At 31.4% G+C, this 14765-nt stretch overlaps 1 protein-coding gene across 4 annotated transcripts in view; it reads left to right on the forward strand.

The window, feature by feature from the left end:
• Window positions 1-842, forward strand: part of LOC18442147 (putative beta-1,3-galactosyltransferase 14) — a 30098-nt gene extending 29256 nt beyond the window's left edge. For all 4 annotated transcript variants that reach the window (XR_016055533.1, XR_016055532.1, XM_011627961.3 and 1 more), the window contains one exon: window positions 414-842. Coding sequence is in view for 2 of the 4 variants with exons in the window: in XM_011627961.3 (XP_011626263.1) it covers window positions 414-499 (86 nt within the window). In the remaining 2 variants the exon portion in view is untranslated. The remainder of the gene's footprint in view (window positions 1-413) is intronic.
• Window positions 843-14765: the final 13923 nt, after the last annotated feature.

Consider the following 14765-nt stretch of genomic DNA (forward strand, 5'->3'; position numbering starts at 1 on the left):
AAAATGCCCCTAGACAACTTAAAAAAAAAAGAAAAAAAAATCACTAAAAGAACCTATATTTGAAAAATGGGTATTTTTCGGTTCTTTTCAAGGCCATTTAGGTCCTGCCAGTTTGGCATTTGACCATCCAGTCCATCATGGTAGACTCGACTTGACATACCGCCAGTTGGCGGTTCACTAGTTTCCTGCTCGAACCAGCCGGTCTGGTTCTATCTAATAGTCACTGGTTAAATATGGTGTACTCACTCATTATTTTTATCAATAAGTTATACAATATGTTTTAATCATGGTTATTACTTTGATTACAAAAAAAGATCCTCGCTTATGACATCAAACTTGGTCAACATTTTTTTCCTTAATTGACAGGATGTTCTGGGTGATTGCTTAAACTGATAGTTGTTATCTGTTTGCAGGACTCTGCAGACCGGAGGAGAAAATGTTGACTCTACATAACATGAAGAGCTGCACTGAGACTCCAACTCTGGCCTCAGAAGAATAGATTAGAATTGATTCACACAAAATTTTTCATTCTCAGTTTGTCTCAACGAACGCGTTCTGGATTATGTGAAATTCCTGAAAAGCTGAAGATATAAGTAGAATTTTCCTCACAAAAAAATTGATACATCTGTTTAGCACTGTTACGATTTTGGTGGATGCAATATTGATGGGCATTTTGGGTGGAAGCATTCTACTTGATTTTTTTTGCATTTCCAGCAGAAGCATTATGTATTTGAGACATTCACATTGATTCTAAACACGGTGGTACCCTGCAAGAATAGGGTTGTACTTTTAGCTGTTAGGAACTGCTGAGTTCTTTCAGAAATTGATAATGCTTTCTCTTTTGTGTTGTGTGTGAGTAAACATGTATCTGGAGGCTTGGGCCAACAAAGTTTTGTTAACAATGTCATGACTGGACTGGCCGATCCAACGGCTTGAATGCCATCGAACTGCAAATTTTAAAGAATCGATCGAAACTGGCTGTTCACCAGTTGAACCGCTTCAACTAGCTCATTTCAATCTGGTTTTGGCGGGGTCTTCCAAGCGTTTTATTGTTTAGATTGATAATGTTGTTTATTATTTTTAACTTAGTGATGACTTACTTTTCGGTATTTTTTTTGCTTAGTATTCTTTCGTTTATTTAGAAAACTAAATTTGTACCCATGAGGATGTTATGTTGAGCTATTATTTTTCAATTAGATGTAATTATCATTGACATTTCATTATGTTTTGTATAGGTCCAAATGACATTAAAATATTTAATGATGCATTGGAATTATCATATTGGTGATAGTTGTTCATTAAATAGTGGGAGTAACTCATCATTTACCAAATTAGAATTGAATTTTTTAGCCCTATAACTATCAATGCACATTAAGAAAGTGAGAGCCTGATCTAGCATGCTAGACTATATTGGATTAATTTTTGTTATTATTATGACAACCACATATTGAGAATAGCAGGAGCCATTATTGAATAGTTTGATAACGTCATCGATTTGAAACCTATTGAACATGTCAAAAGGAAATGATATTATATTTCTTTCTTTTATTATTGTTAAGTTTGAGACCACTTAAAGATTTCTTTATGTATATGATAATACCAACAACTTTGTGAAATTATTATTGTTTTTTTATTATTTTGATCTATGATTTGAATAGAAGCTTTGGACTTAAATATCAGTCGTGGATGACATATTGAAGAAACAAGCGAAAGCAATAGGCTTTTTTCTCTTGGTTAAAAGATAGATGTAAATAAAATTCAACGTGTTGGTGAATAATTGGTAATGTATATGAGAAATCCCATACAGGCAGCATAAGGTAATGCCATATACAAAACCATTGAGGCCAAAAAATCAAAGTGTAGTGTTTGACCTCATTGACAGGGTATATGTGAAATTCTATGCAAGTAGCATGAGGTAATGCCATATACAAGGTTATTGAGGCTAGGAAATTTAAGTGTGGTGTATGACCACATTAGTAAGGTATATGAGAAATTTCATGCAGGTAGCATGAGGCAATGCTATATACAAAATCATTGAGGTCAAGAAATCCAAGTGTGGTGTTTGACAACGTTGGTAAGGTCTATAGAAATTTCATGTAGAAAGCATGAGACAATGCCATGTACAAGAAATTAAAGGGCCTTCAGGCCACGTGGGAGATGTTGAAAATAAGGCCTATTAGGCCCTTTTATCTCAAGAATTTATTTTTCAATAATGATACAAAAGCCATATTGTATAGTATATGTGAAATCCCATGTGGTTGAGATGAGGCAATGTCATATATTAGGATCCATTTTGGAGCTTTTATAGGATGTTGTACTAGAGGGAAAATCCAGTGTCATAAGAGGGAAAACCCAGTGATGTGTTTAGATTCTTTATAAGAATTATTATTTTTATATTATAGATGTACAAATTTATTTAATTTTTAAATATTTTTTATTAAGTTGTAGGAATGCTTGGATGACATCTTATTATGAGAGTCATTGGTGCACTAATGGCAGGTTTAACTCATTGCATAGGATTAACAGTTTGGTGACAACTTATTAATTTTAATTGGCCGTACTTAAGGAAATTAAGACGAGTTATATTTGAATCTCAACTCTTATAGACCATGAATGCGAGAGTTACAAAATATGGTTCTCTATAAAAAGAGGTTAACCCCTCTAATAGAGATAGAGAAGAATAGAAAAGAGGCGAAGGAGATTCACCTAGAGGATTATCAAGGTAGCCTGTCACCGGATGGTTTGGTCTATGGGATTTGGTATGGAACCTTAGGTCCCTCATGTGATTTAATGACAGAACCGAGTAAGTTGTTTTTCGATTTCAATTTTATTTATTTATTATTATTTTTATTGGGACTAACATTTATTGCGCATTCTGTTTCACTTCTAACCCTACTGACCCATTACGCTTGTAATACGATCGTCTGGTGTTATGGAAATTTACGAATAGACAAGAAAAATTTCTGGCACCATGGTCTATATTTTTACTAAATTTACATGGAGGTGTTGGAGGGACTAAAAAAACAAAAAAAGAAAAAGAACAAGAAAAAGAAAAAGAAAAAGAAAAAGTGGGGGCTAGCTAAGATGGGACTATCCAAAAGTTCCCGAACATCATACATCTTGATCGAGGATTGTTATCTTACATTGGGTTGGTTAAATATTGAAGGGAAAAGTTTATATAAGGTTTGCAATCTTACCTCTACAGCTACAGATGCATCTCAAAAATCCATCGTAAAAGATAGTTTTAATGTTGAAAAACCTTTTGATTGATAATCTTGACATCGAGGTGTATGACCATGAAAAATAAAAAGATTTTAAGTCTCAGAAATAGTGCATTTTACAACATATTATCTACACCATCCACTTTCACGATTTTCATATGTTTATAGATCTAGTTTATTTTAAGCATTTTTGAAATTTAAAATTTTGTAATTAGATATAAAAATAGATTTTGGGATAATCCTAAAAATATTTTACATCAAAATTATATACCATGATCAAATTTGAAGGTGCACCTTACCTCTACAACTACGGATGCATCCGTATGCCAGCTGCACCCATATTTGAAACGTCAGACATGCATTATTTTATGGTTTTCTTTCGATAATTGACATATCATATTGCTCTTTTTGAAAAGAATACTTATATGATGTTTTAAATATGGGTTATGTTAGCATGCTCACACTATGAAATAATTTGTCATTGTGCTGAATAAATTTAGATACTTATATATCTTTGTTTTGTACATGGAGCTTTTTTTAGTAGGGGTATTTTTTATTATTAGTAGGGGCGTGACTTCATCTATATAGATTGTGCCATCATCCACATAGAGCATTAAATGTCATTAGTGTACTTTATGAAGGTGATGTTACACCTCATGTGGAGGACGTCACACCCCTCTTAATTATAAAAAATATTTATTAAAAAATACTCCATGTACAAAAAAGGGTAGACGTGTCCAAAATTTGTTGAATACAATGATAAATTGCGCCATAGTGTGAGCACCCTAACATAACCCTTCAAATGTTAGACCTGTTTTTTGTCATATGAAGAAGTTCGATATCGGCAATATTGTGTATTGAAAAAAATGTGCTTAATTGCAGTACGATATAACAAATATTGGACTACTTAGAACTTACAAAAACGAATTCGTACTGAGGAGCTGTCTGATATTTGAGATATCAAATTAGACCAATGTGACCTTAATATCTAATTTTACCACAGTCCGATGTTTCTAACATCGGACCAACCTAAGAATTGGGCAGTTCGGTATCTTAAACTTCTAGGAGCCCTAAAATATAACAAAATTGAAAAAAAAAAAATATGGGGTAAAATCGAAATAGTAAAATCTTAAGAAAAAGGAACCTCATTGACTATCTTTTTTGCTTTTTTTGGTGGTCCAAGGCCAAAGTGGTGTGCTTGCATGTTTTAATTAACACTTGAAGGATAAATGACTTTGTCACTTTTGTTGGACTAAGAATTGGGAACCTTTTTTTTTTTTTTTTTGATACTTTTCTCATCTCATGTTTCATATTACATTGAATTTTCCTTATTGTAAAACTGGATCCAGAAATGTGAACAATATGTTGATAACGCGGCTAAGCGAATCAAATCGGCAGAGTAGGTCAAGATATTATGATTTAAATACCAAATTTATAAATTCCAAGTACCATATCAATATATTTCAAAAATAATATTTTTGCAACATTACATTCTAAGTTCAATTCCTATCAAGAGTATGGACCTTCTCCCCCATCGACTCTCAAAAAAAAAAAAAAAAAAGGCAAAAATGCTGTTGAATATCCTTATGATACTCTCGGTTGCTGCAAACGCGCAAAACAACCTCTCTTCAATGTTTAGTTTAGAAAAGGATTTGATCCCAAGACTTTTTACTGAATGATCTTCTTCTCTTCAATGTTTAGTTGAGTAGAGGATTTGATCCCTTCTCTTCAATGTTTAGTTGAGTAGAGGATTTGATCTGTTTAGTTGAATAGATGATTTGATCCCAAGACTTTTTACTGAATGATCTTCAATGATCTTCTTCTCTGTAATGTTTAGTTGAGTAGAGGATTTGATCATTCTCTTCAATGTTTAGTTGAGTAGAGGACTTGATCCCAAGACTTTTTACTGAATGATATTCTTCTCTTCAATGTTTAGTTGAGTAGAGGATTTGATCCCAAAATCTTTTACTGAATGATCTTCAATGATCTTCTTCTCTTCAATGTTTAGTTGAGTAGAATGTTTAGTTGAGTAGAGGATTTGATCTGTTTAGTAGAGTAGAGAATTTCATCCTAAGACTTTAACTGAATGATCTTTTTCTCTTCAATGTTAATGTTTAGTTGAGTAGAAGATTTAATCCCTTCTTTTCAATGTTTAGTTGAGTAGAGGATTTGATCCATTCTCTTCAATGTTTAGTTGAGTAGAGGATTTGATCGAAAGACTTTTTACTGAATGATCTTCAATGATCTTATTCTCTTCAATGTTTAGTTGTTGAGTAGAGGATTTGATCTCTTCTCTTCAATGTTTAGTTGAGTGAAGGATTTGATTTGTTTAATTGAGTAGTGGATTTGATCCTAAGACTTTTTACTGAATGATCTTCAATGATCTTATTCTCTTCAATGTTTAGTTGAGTAGATGATTTGATCTCTTCTCTTCAATGTTTAGTTGAGTAAAGGATTTGATCCCAAGACTTTTTAGTGAACGAGTAGAAGATTTGATCCCAAGATTTTTTATTGAATGATCTTCAATGATCTTCTTCTCTTCAATGTTTAGTTGTTGAGTAGAGGATTTGATCCTTTCTCTTTAATGTTTAGTTGAGTAGAGGATTTGATTTGTTTAGTTGAGCAGATGATTTGATCCCAAGACTTTTTACTGAATGATCTTCAATGATCTTCTTCTCTTCAATATTTAGTTGAGTAGAGGATTTGATCCATTCTCTTCAATGTTTAGTTGAGTAGAGGATTTAATCCATTCTCTTCAATGTTTAGTTGAGTAGAGGATTTGATCCCAAAACTTTTTATTGAATTTTATTTTTCTCTTCAATGTTTAGTTGAGTTGAGGATTTGATCCCAAGACTTTTTACTGAATAATCTTCAATGATCTTCTTCTCTTCAATGTTTAGTTGAGTAGAGGATTTGATCCTAAGACTTTAACTAAATGATCTTCAATGATCTTCTTCTCTTCAATATTTAGTTGAGTAGATGATTTGATCCATTCTCTTCAACGTTTAGTTGAGTAGAGAATTTGATCTGTTTAGTTGAGAAGAGGATTTGATCCCAAGACTTTTTATTGAATGATTTTCATTGATCTTCTTCTCTTCAATATTTAGTTGAATAGAAGATTTGATTCATTCTTTTCAAAGTTTACTTGAGTAGAGGATTTGATACCAAGACTTTTTACTGAATGAGTAGAGGATTTGATCCCAAGGCTTTTTACTGAATGATCTTCAATTATCTTATTCTCTTCAATGTTTAGTTGAGTAGAGGATTTGATCCCTTCTCTTCAATGTTTAGTCGAGTAGAGGATTTGATCCCATTTTACTGAATGAGTAGAGGATTTGATCCAAAACTTTTTACTGAATAATCTTCAATGATCTTTTTCTCTTTAACGTTTAGTTGAGTAGAAGATTTGATCCCAAGACTATTTACTGAATGATCTTCTTCTATTCAATGTTTAGTTGAGTAGATGATTTGATCCCAAGACTTTTTACTGAATGAGTAGAGGATTTGATCCCAAAACTTTTTATTGAATGATCTTCTTCTTAGTTTAGTATGATCTTCTTCTTAGTTGAGTAGATGATTTGATCTCAAAACTTTTTACTGAATGAACTTCAATATTTGGTTGAGTAAAGGATTTGATCTCAAGACTTTTTACTGAATGAGTAGAGGATTTGATCTAAAGACTTTTTACTGAATGATCTTCTTCTCTTTAGTGTTTAGTTGAGTAGATGATTGGATCCCAAAACTTTTTATTAAATAATCTTCTTATCTTCAATGTTTAGTTGAGTGTTTAGTTGAGTAGATGATTTGATCCCAAGACTTTTTACTGAATGAGTAGAGCATTTGATCCAAAAACTTTTTACTGAATAATCTTCAATGATCTTCTTCTTAGTTGAGTATGATCTTAATGTTTAGTTGAGTAGAGTATTTGATCCCAAGACTTTTTACTGAATGAGTAGAGGATTTGATTCCAAAACTTTTTTACTGAATGATCTTCTTCTTAGTTGAGTATGATTTTCTTCTTAATTGAGTAGAGGATTTGTTCCCAAGACTTTTTACTAAATGATCTTTTTCTCTTCAATGTTTAATTGAGTAGAAGATTTAATTTCAAAATTTTTTACTGAATGATCTTTAATGATATTCTTCTCTTCAATGTTTAGTTGAGTGTTTAGTCGAGTAGAGGATTTGATCCCAAGACTTTTTACTGAATGAGTAGAGCATTTGATCCCAAAACTTTTTACTGAATGATATTCAATGATATTCTTCTTAGTTGAGTATGATCTTAATGTTTAGTTGAGTAGAGGATTTGATCCCAAGACTTTTTACTGAATGAGTAGAGGATTTAACTCCAAGACTTTTTACTGAATGATATTCTTCAATAATCTTCTTCTTAGTTGAGTATGACTTTATTCTTAATTGAGTAGATGATTTGATCTCAAGACTTTTTTACTGAATGTTCTTGTTCTCTTCAATGTTTAGTTGAGTAGAGGATTTGATCCCAAGACTTTTTACTGAAGACTTTTTACTGAATGATCTTATTCTCTTCAATGTTTAGTTGAGTAGAGGATTTGATCCCAATACTTTTTACTGAATGATCTTCTTCTCTTCAATGTTTAGTTGAGTTGGATATGATCTCAATACTTTTTACTGAATGATATTCTTCTATTCAATATTTAGTTGAGCAGAACTTTTTACTGAATGATCTTCTTCTCTTCAATGTTTAGTTGAGTAGAGGATTTGATCCCAGATATTCTTTTCTGCAATGTTTAGTTGAGTAGGATTTGATCCCAAAGACTTTTTATTGAAAGATCTTCTTCTTCTCTTCAATGTTTAATTGACTTTTTACTGAATGAGTAGAGGATTTGATCCCAAGACTTTTTACTGAATGATCTTCTTCTTAGTTGAGTAGATGATTTGATCTCAAGACTTTTTACTGAATGATCTTCTTCTCTTCAACGTTTAGTTGAGTAGAGGATTTGATTCCACGACTTTTTACTGAAGACTTTTTACTGAATGATATTCTTCAGTTTACTGAATGATCTTCTTCTCTTTAATGTTTAGTTGAGAAGAGGATTTGATCCCAATAGTTTTTACTGAATGATCTTCTTCTCTTCAATGTTTAGTTGAGTAGGATTTGATCCCAAGACTTTTTACTGAATGATCTTCTTCTCTTCAATGTTTAGTACTTTTTACTGAATGATCTTCTTCTCTTCAATGTTTAGTACTTTTTACTGAATGATCTTCTTCTCTTCAATGTTTAGTTGAGTAGAACTTTTTACTGAATGATCTTTTTTTATTCAATGTTTAGTTGAGTAGAGGATTTGATCCAAGATCTTCTTCTCTTCAATGTTTAGTTGAGTAGGATTTGATCCCAAGACTTTTTATTGAATGATCTTCTTCTTCTCTTCAATATTTAGTTGAGTAGAGGATTTGATCCCAAGACTTTTTACTGAATGATTTTCTTCTTCTCTTCAATATTTAGTTGAATAGAGGATTTGATCCCAATATACTTTTTATTGAATGATCTTCTTCTCATCAAAACTTTTTACTGAATGAATTTCTTCTTCTCTTCAATGTTTAGTTGAGTAGAAGATTTGATCCCAATACTTTTTATTGAATGATCTTCTTCTCTTCAATGTTTAGTTAAGTAGGATTTTGATCCCAAGACTTTTAGTTGAGTAGAGGATTTGATCCCAATACTTTTTATTGAATGATCGTCTTCTCTTCAATGTTTAGTTGAGTAGGATTTGATCCCAAGACTTTTAATTGAGTAGAGGATTTGATCCCAATATTTTTTATTAAATGATCTTCTCTTCAATGTTTAGTTGAGTAGGATTTGATCCCAAGACTTTTAGTTGAGTAGAGAATTTGATCCCAATATTTTTTATTGAATGATCTTCTCTTCAATGTTTAGTTGAGTAGGATTTGATCCCAAGACCTTTTACTGAATGATCTTCTTCTACTGAATGATCTTCTTCTCTTCAATGTTTAATTGAGTAGAACTTTTTACTGATCAATGTTTAGTTGAGTAGGATTTGATCCTAAGACTTTTTACTGAATGATATTCTTCTACTGAATGATCTTTTTATCTTCAATGTTTAGTTGAGTAGAACTTTTTACTGATCATCTTCAATGTTTAGTTGAGTAGAAATGTTTACTGATCATCTTCAATGTTTAGTTGAGTAGAAATGTTTACTGATCAATGTTTAATTGAGTAGAACTTTACTGATCAATGTCTAGTTGAGTAGGATTTGATCCCAAGACTTTATGTTTAGTTGAGTAGGATTTGATCCCAAGACTTTATGTTTAGTTGAGTAGGATTTGATCCCAAGACTTTCTAATGAATGATCTTCTTTTACTAAATGATCTTATTCTCTTCAATGTTCAGTTGAGTAGAACGTTTTACTGATCAATGTTTAGTTGAGTAGGATTTAATCCCAAGACTTTTTACTGAATGATCTTCTTCTACTGAATGATCTTCTTCTCTTCAATGTTTAGTTGAGTAGAACTTTTTACTGAATGATCTTTTTCTCTTCAATGTTTAGTTGAGTAGAACTTTTTACTGAATGATCTTCTTCTCTTCAATGTTTAGTTGAGTAGAAGATTTGATCCCAGTTCTTCTTCTCTTTAATGTTAGGATTTGATCCCAAGAATTTTTACTGAATGATCTTCTTCTCTTCAATGTTTAGTTGAGTAGATGATTTGATCCCAGGACCTTTTACGTTTAGTTGAGTAGAGAATTTGATTCCAAGACCTTTTACTCAATATGAGCATGTGCCATACCCAACACACGACCAAATAATTTGTCAACAAAAGTGCAAGGTGTATTTTATATATATATATATATATATATACTTATTGTTATATTACCTTATTTCTTTTAACAAAAAGAAAACAATAGATGAAAACAAGGATTTAAACAAAAGACAAGGAGAATTATATATATATATATTCATTTATTGTTATATTACCTTATTTCTTTTAACAAAAAGAAAACAATAGATGAAAACAAGGATTTAAACAAAAGACAAGGAGAATTATACATATATATATATATATATATATATCAAGCAAGATTTTATGTCAGAAGAAAATAAAAATATTAGACAATGGTATCTTACCAAAGTACCATTACAATTAAGAGAAATATTACAGGCTAAATATAATAAATTCCTTAAAAAGAAAAGGAAACAGAAAGATATTTTCTATGGTTGATAAGTAATTATCAACATAAACTTCATATCCCTTCATTTGATGAAATTCAAACAATAGAAGAAAAAACTTATATTAGTACAGATGGTACTACAACTGCTAGTACTCACCCTCCTGAAAAAAGTTTAATACTCAGGACAGCTATCCCAATGAAAGATGAACCTGCAAAATCCCCATCAGTATATGATATAATTGCTACTCCATATAAAATCTTACCCAAAGAACTTGGTAAGAAACAAGAAATGATTCCTCATATTGTGGAACAAAATAATTATACCAATCTTTATATGCAATCTTTAGGAAGACAAATAGAATGAATAGAAAGACTTGTCACCAAAGAACAACCGTCTGCTACAACTATACCTAGATCAGTTTTGTTCAAACCACCTCCAGAATTAAATAAGAACAAATTTCATATTGGAGACAATAACAAATCCTTAATGGACCAATTAATATCAAAATTATCTCAACTAGATATTAAAGGAATACCTTCCCCACAAATAACTATTCTACATATTGTTAATATGCCACCTGAGTCGTCTGATAAAGGCAAAGCAATATTACCTGAGCATGAGACAATGATGCTTCAGGAAGAAGAACCAATCATAGAAGATACAATCCAAAATCAAGAAAAAGCATTTATGGATACTACCCCTATTACTGAAACCATAAACAGAATAGCCTATGGAAAATACTGGAAACCAGTAACAGCTTTACCATATCACAAGAGACCCACACCTGTTGATATACAAATGGAAGAAGATGCTATACAACAGGCAGTATCATACTCAGGAAGATCAATAGTAAATTGGCAAATAGATGGATTATTAGAATTAAAAATATTGGATGTTATGAGACATATGACTATGTATGCTTCTGCAAATAAAATGGCAGGCAACCCTGATCAAGAGGTTGTAAAAGCATTAGTTAATGAATTTACTGGCTGGTTACGAGGATGGTGGGATTTCTATGTAGATGATGAAACCAAACACAGAATCCTCAATAATACTAGGCAATGGATCGCCAGAAATGAACAAAACCAAGACATAATATACACAGAGAGTGATGCTGTCAACACTCTAATATATACCATTATATTCCATTTTGTAGGAAGTACAACTTTACTAGCAGCAAGATGGGAAGATCTGCTATCCAATCTACGCTGCCCTACCCTATCTCATTATAAGTGGTATAAAGATGTATTTTTCTCAAGATTATTAATAAGATAAGACTGTCAACTAGACCACTGGAAAGAAAAATTTATAGCTGGTCTACCATATTTATTTACTGAAAAAGTCAATGAAAGATTAAGGAAAAAACATAATGGAATTATTGTCTATTCATCATATACACTCGGAGAACTCTCCGCCGAAATATGTGCTGAAGGTTTAGCCTTATGCACAGATACGAAATTAAAGAGACAATTAGATAAACAAAAAATCACTAAGCGAAAAGAGCTTGGTGACTTTTGTGAACAATTTGGTTATTACCTTGATAAGAAAAATATGCCTGACAATCTATACAAGAAAAAAAAGAAATATAAAAAAGAAAAATATAAATTCAAAAATAAGGATAAAGAGAAGAAATATTATAAAAAATCTAAAAGAAAATTAATCAATAAATTTTCTCCCAATACAAAGAAAAAGAGAAAGTTACCCGTATGTTATAAGTGTGGTAAAGTAGGGCACTATAAACATTAGTGTAAAATGAAAAAGAAAATAGAATCATTAAATTTAGATGAATCAATAAAAGCTAAATTATATAACATATTCAATTATGATTCTTCATCTTCCACTTCTTCTGATTCTCATATCGATCAAATCCAAGATGATGATCTCATGTGGACAGACTCCTCTGACTCCACTAATAATTCAGATACAAATTCATCCAGCTCAAAGGATGAAGATTGTAGTTGTCCTATATCAACCCATAATGTTCACACACTTACACAAGAAGATAATTTCATTCTAGATATTATTGATAAAATGGCTGATCCAGATGAAAAAAGAGCTATCATTACTCAATTCATTAATATTACAAAAAATAAAGCAAAACCAATTCCTCTGAATAAAACCCCTGATGAATATAACTTTGCTTCAATAATGAAAAGAGTAAGTGATCAACACACTTCTCAACAAAAAGAACCGACCATTTCAGATCTCAAACAAGAAATTAAAGACATAAAGACTGAAATAGTTCAATTAAAAAATAGGATTAAATCATTAGAATTACAACAAATGTCTCAACAAGATTCAGATACAGATGAAATAGACTTTGATGAATTAATGAAAATTAATCCATCATTAGACATCCCTGAATCATCAGAAGCCAAAATAATACTTCTTCCTTCTGTGAATCTAATAGACAAAATAGTAGTTCAAAAATGGTTTGTCTATGTTAAGATAATTGTTGCTCAAGATTATAGCTTTGAAACATCAGCTTTAATAGATTCTGGAGCTGACTTAAATTGTATCAATGAAGGACTTGTACTTTCAAAATATTTTGACAAAACTACTCAAATATTAAGTACAGCAGATGGACGTAGATTATTTATTAAATATAAATTATCTAATGCTTCTGTTTATAATAATCATCAATGTATAGATACACCATTCATAATGGTAAAAGGATTAAGCCAAGCTGTAATACTTGGAGTTCCATTCCTTACCTTGTTATATGCTTTAACCATAAATGAAACAGGAATATCTTCAGTCATTCAAAATATTCCAATACACTTTAATTTTATACATAAACCAAAATTAAAAGAACTCAATAGTGTCAGAAGTCAATTGAATAACAAAGAAAAATTTCTTTGTACCCTTAAACAAGAAATAAAATATAAGGCTATTGAAGAACAATTATATATATATATATATATATATATTTATTTATTTATTTATTGTTATATTACCCTATTTTTTTTAAAATGCGGGCCGGTTTTTTATAGAATTAAGAAAAGGTCCTTTCTTTAGATTAATTTAATCTGAGATCCTGTATTTTTTAATTTTTTATTCAACATTTTCCCTTGGTTTGAGTGTATTCATTATCATCATCATCGTCATATCATTTTCCCAACTAATTGAGGTCAGCTACATGAATCTTAGTCCTCCATTCTGGTTTATTAATGGCCAGACTCTTCGTAAGGTCATAAGTCCCCATATCTTTTTCTCACTGCTTCCAACCATGTTCTCTTGGACTTAATTTTTATTTTTTATGACCCTTCCACTTGAACTACCTTTTGGTTTCAAATTTCCCACCACTTTCTACAATAAAATCAGAGTTCAAGAGTCACACATTCGAACCGCTTTCCCTCTTATTTTAAAAACATAAGTCGATCCAATGTTGGTAATATGGAACCGGTTTACGCGCCAAATCTCACAAGACCCTGGATGAAATTTCATCTGATTTGTGAGCTAAACAGTAAAATTGTTTATCAATAGAGATCGTGAGGATCAGTTAAATTACACATCTATAGCAGGTATTGATCTCAAAAGATCGACGTCTTTTTAAAAACCCCAACAGTGCCAGCGGAGTTTTGCACCCAAATACTATTTAAAAGCAAAAAATCTATAATCTAAACTTAAAAACTTTGAATTAAAATGGAAAATCAATAATTAACTGAAAATAAAGAAACATACTCTTTTCAAAAACTCAAAATTCAGAATTGAGAGCTTGAATCAGACAGTTCTTCTTGCCCACCCTCTCCCTTGTTGGAAGTTTAGCTGAGGACTTTGATTTGACGGCTTTTTTGCGACGAAAAATTGGATGATTTAGCTAGGGATTTTTATATCTAGGTCCCTAATTCCTAAAGGGGAAAATTCAAGGTTTTAAGGACATTATGGGAATTTTAACGCCATGGAAATAGGGTTTCTAATTTTAGGTAATAATATATTTAAAAATTTGTTGAAGCCTAATTTCAAGGGGATTTTCGGGACATTTTTAGGGATTTTTTAGGGGTCTTTCTAAAGATTTTGGATCTTTTAGTATTTTCTAATGATTTATATAATTCTTTTTTTTTATGGGATGTTTGGAGAGGTTTATTATAAGCCTAGGTTCAAGGTATCCTCCACAAAATATTACTGGTAATATTATTTCTCTTAATTATTTTTTTGAGGATAATTCTGGCCAAAGTCCCAATCAAAGTTGAACATGAGTGGGTCATGCCGACCTTCTAACCCTCTAGAACCTTCTAGAAAAATCCAGAGAACTCTAGAGCTAACAAAGGACATTGATGCGATATGCATCGCTAGCCCATTGCTTAGTGACGTGCCTCGTGTCACTGACCTATATCAACCCTCTGCTGACTCAAAGAAGCCTGTTGAATCCCATTGTAGT

This window comes from Amborella trichopoda, chromosome 1 (genome assembly GCF_054954075.1).
Source record: "Amborella trichopoda isolate Santa Cruz 75 chromosome 1, AtrichopodaSantaCruz75HAP2 v2.0, whole genome shotgun sequence".
Lineage (NCBI taxonomy): Eukaryota > Viridiplantae > Streptophyta > Magnoliopsida > Amborellales > Amborellaceae > Amborella > Amborella trichopoda.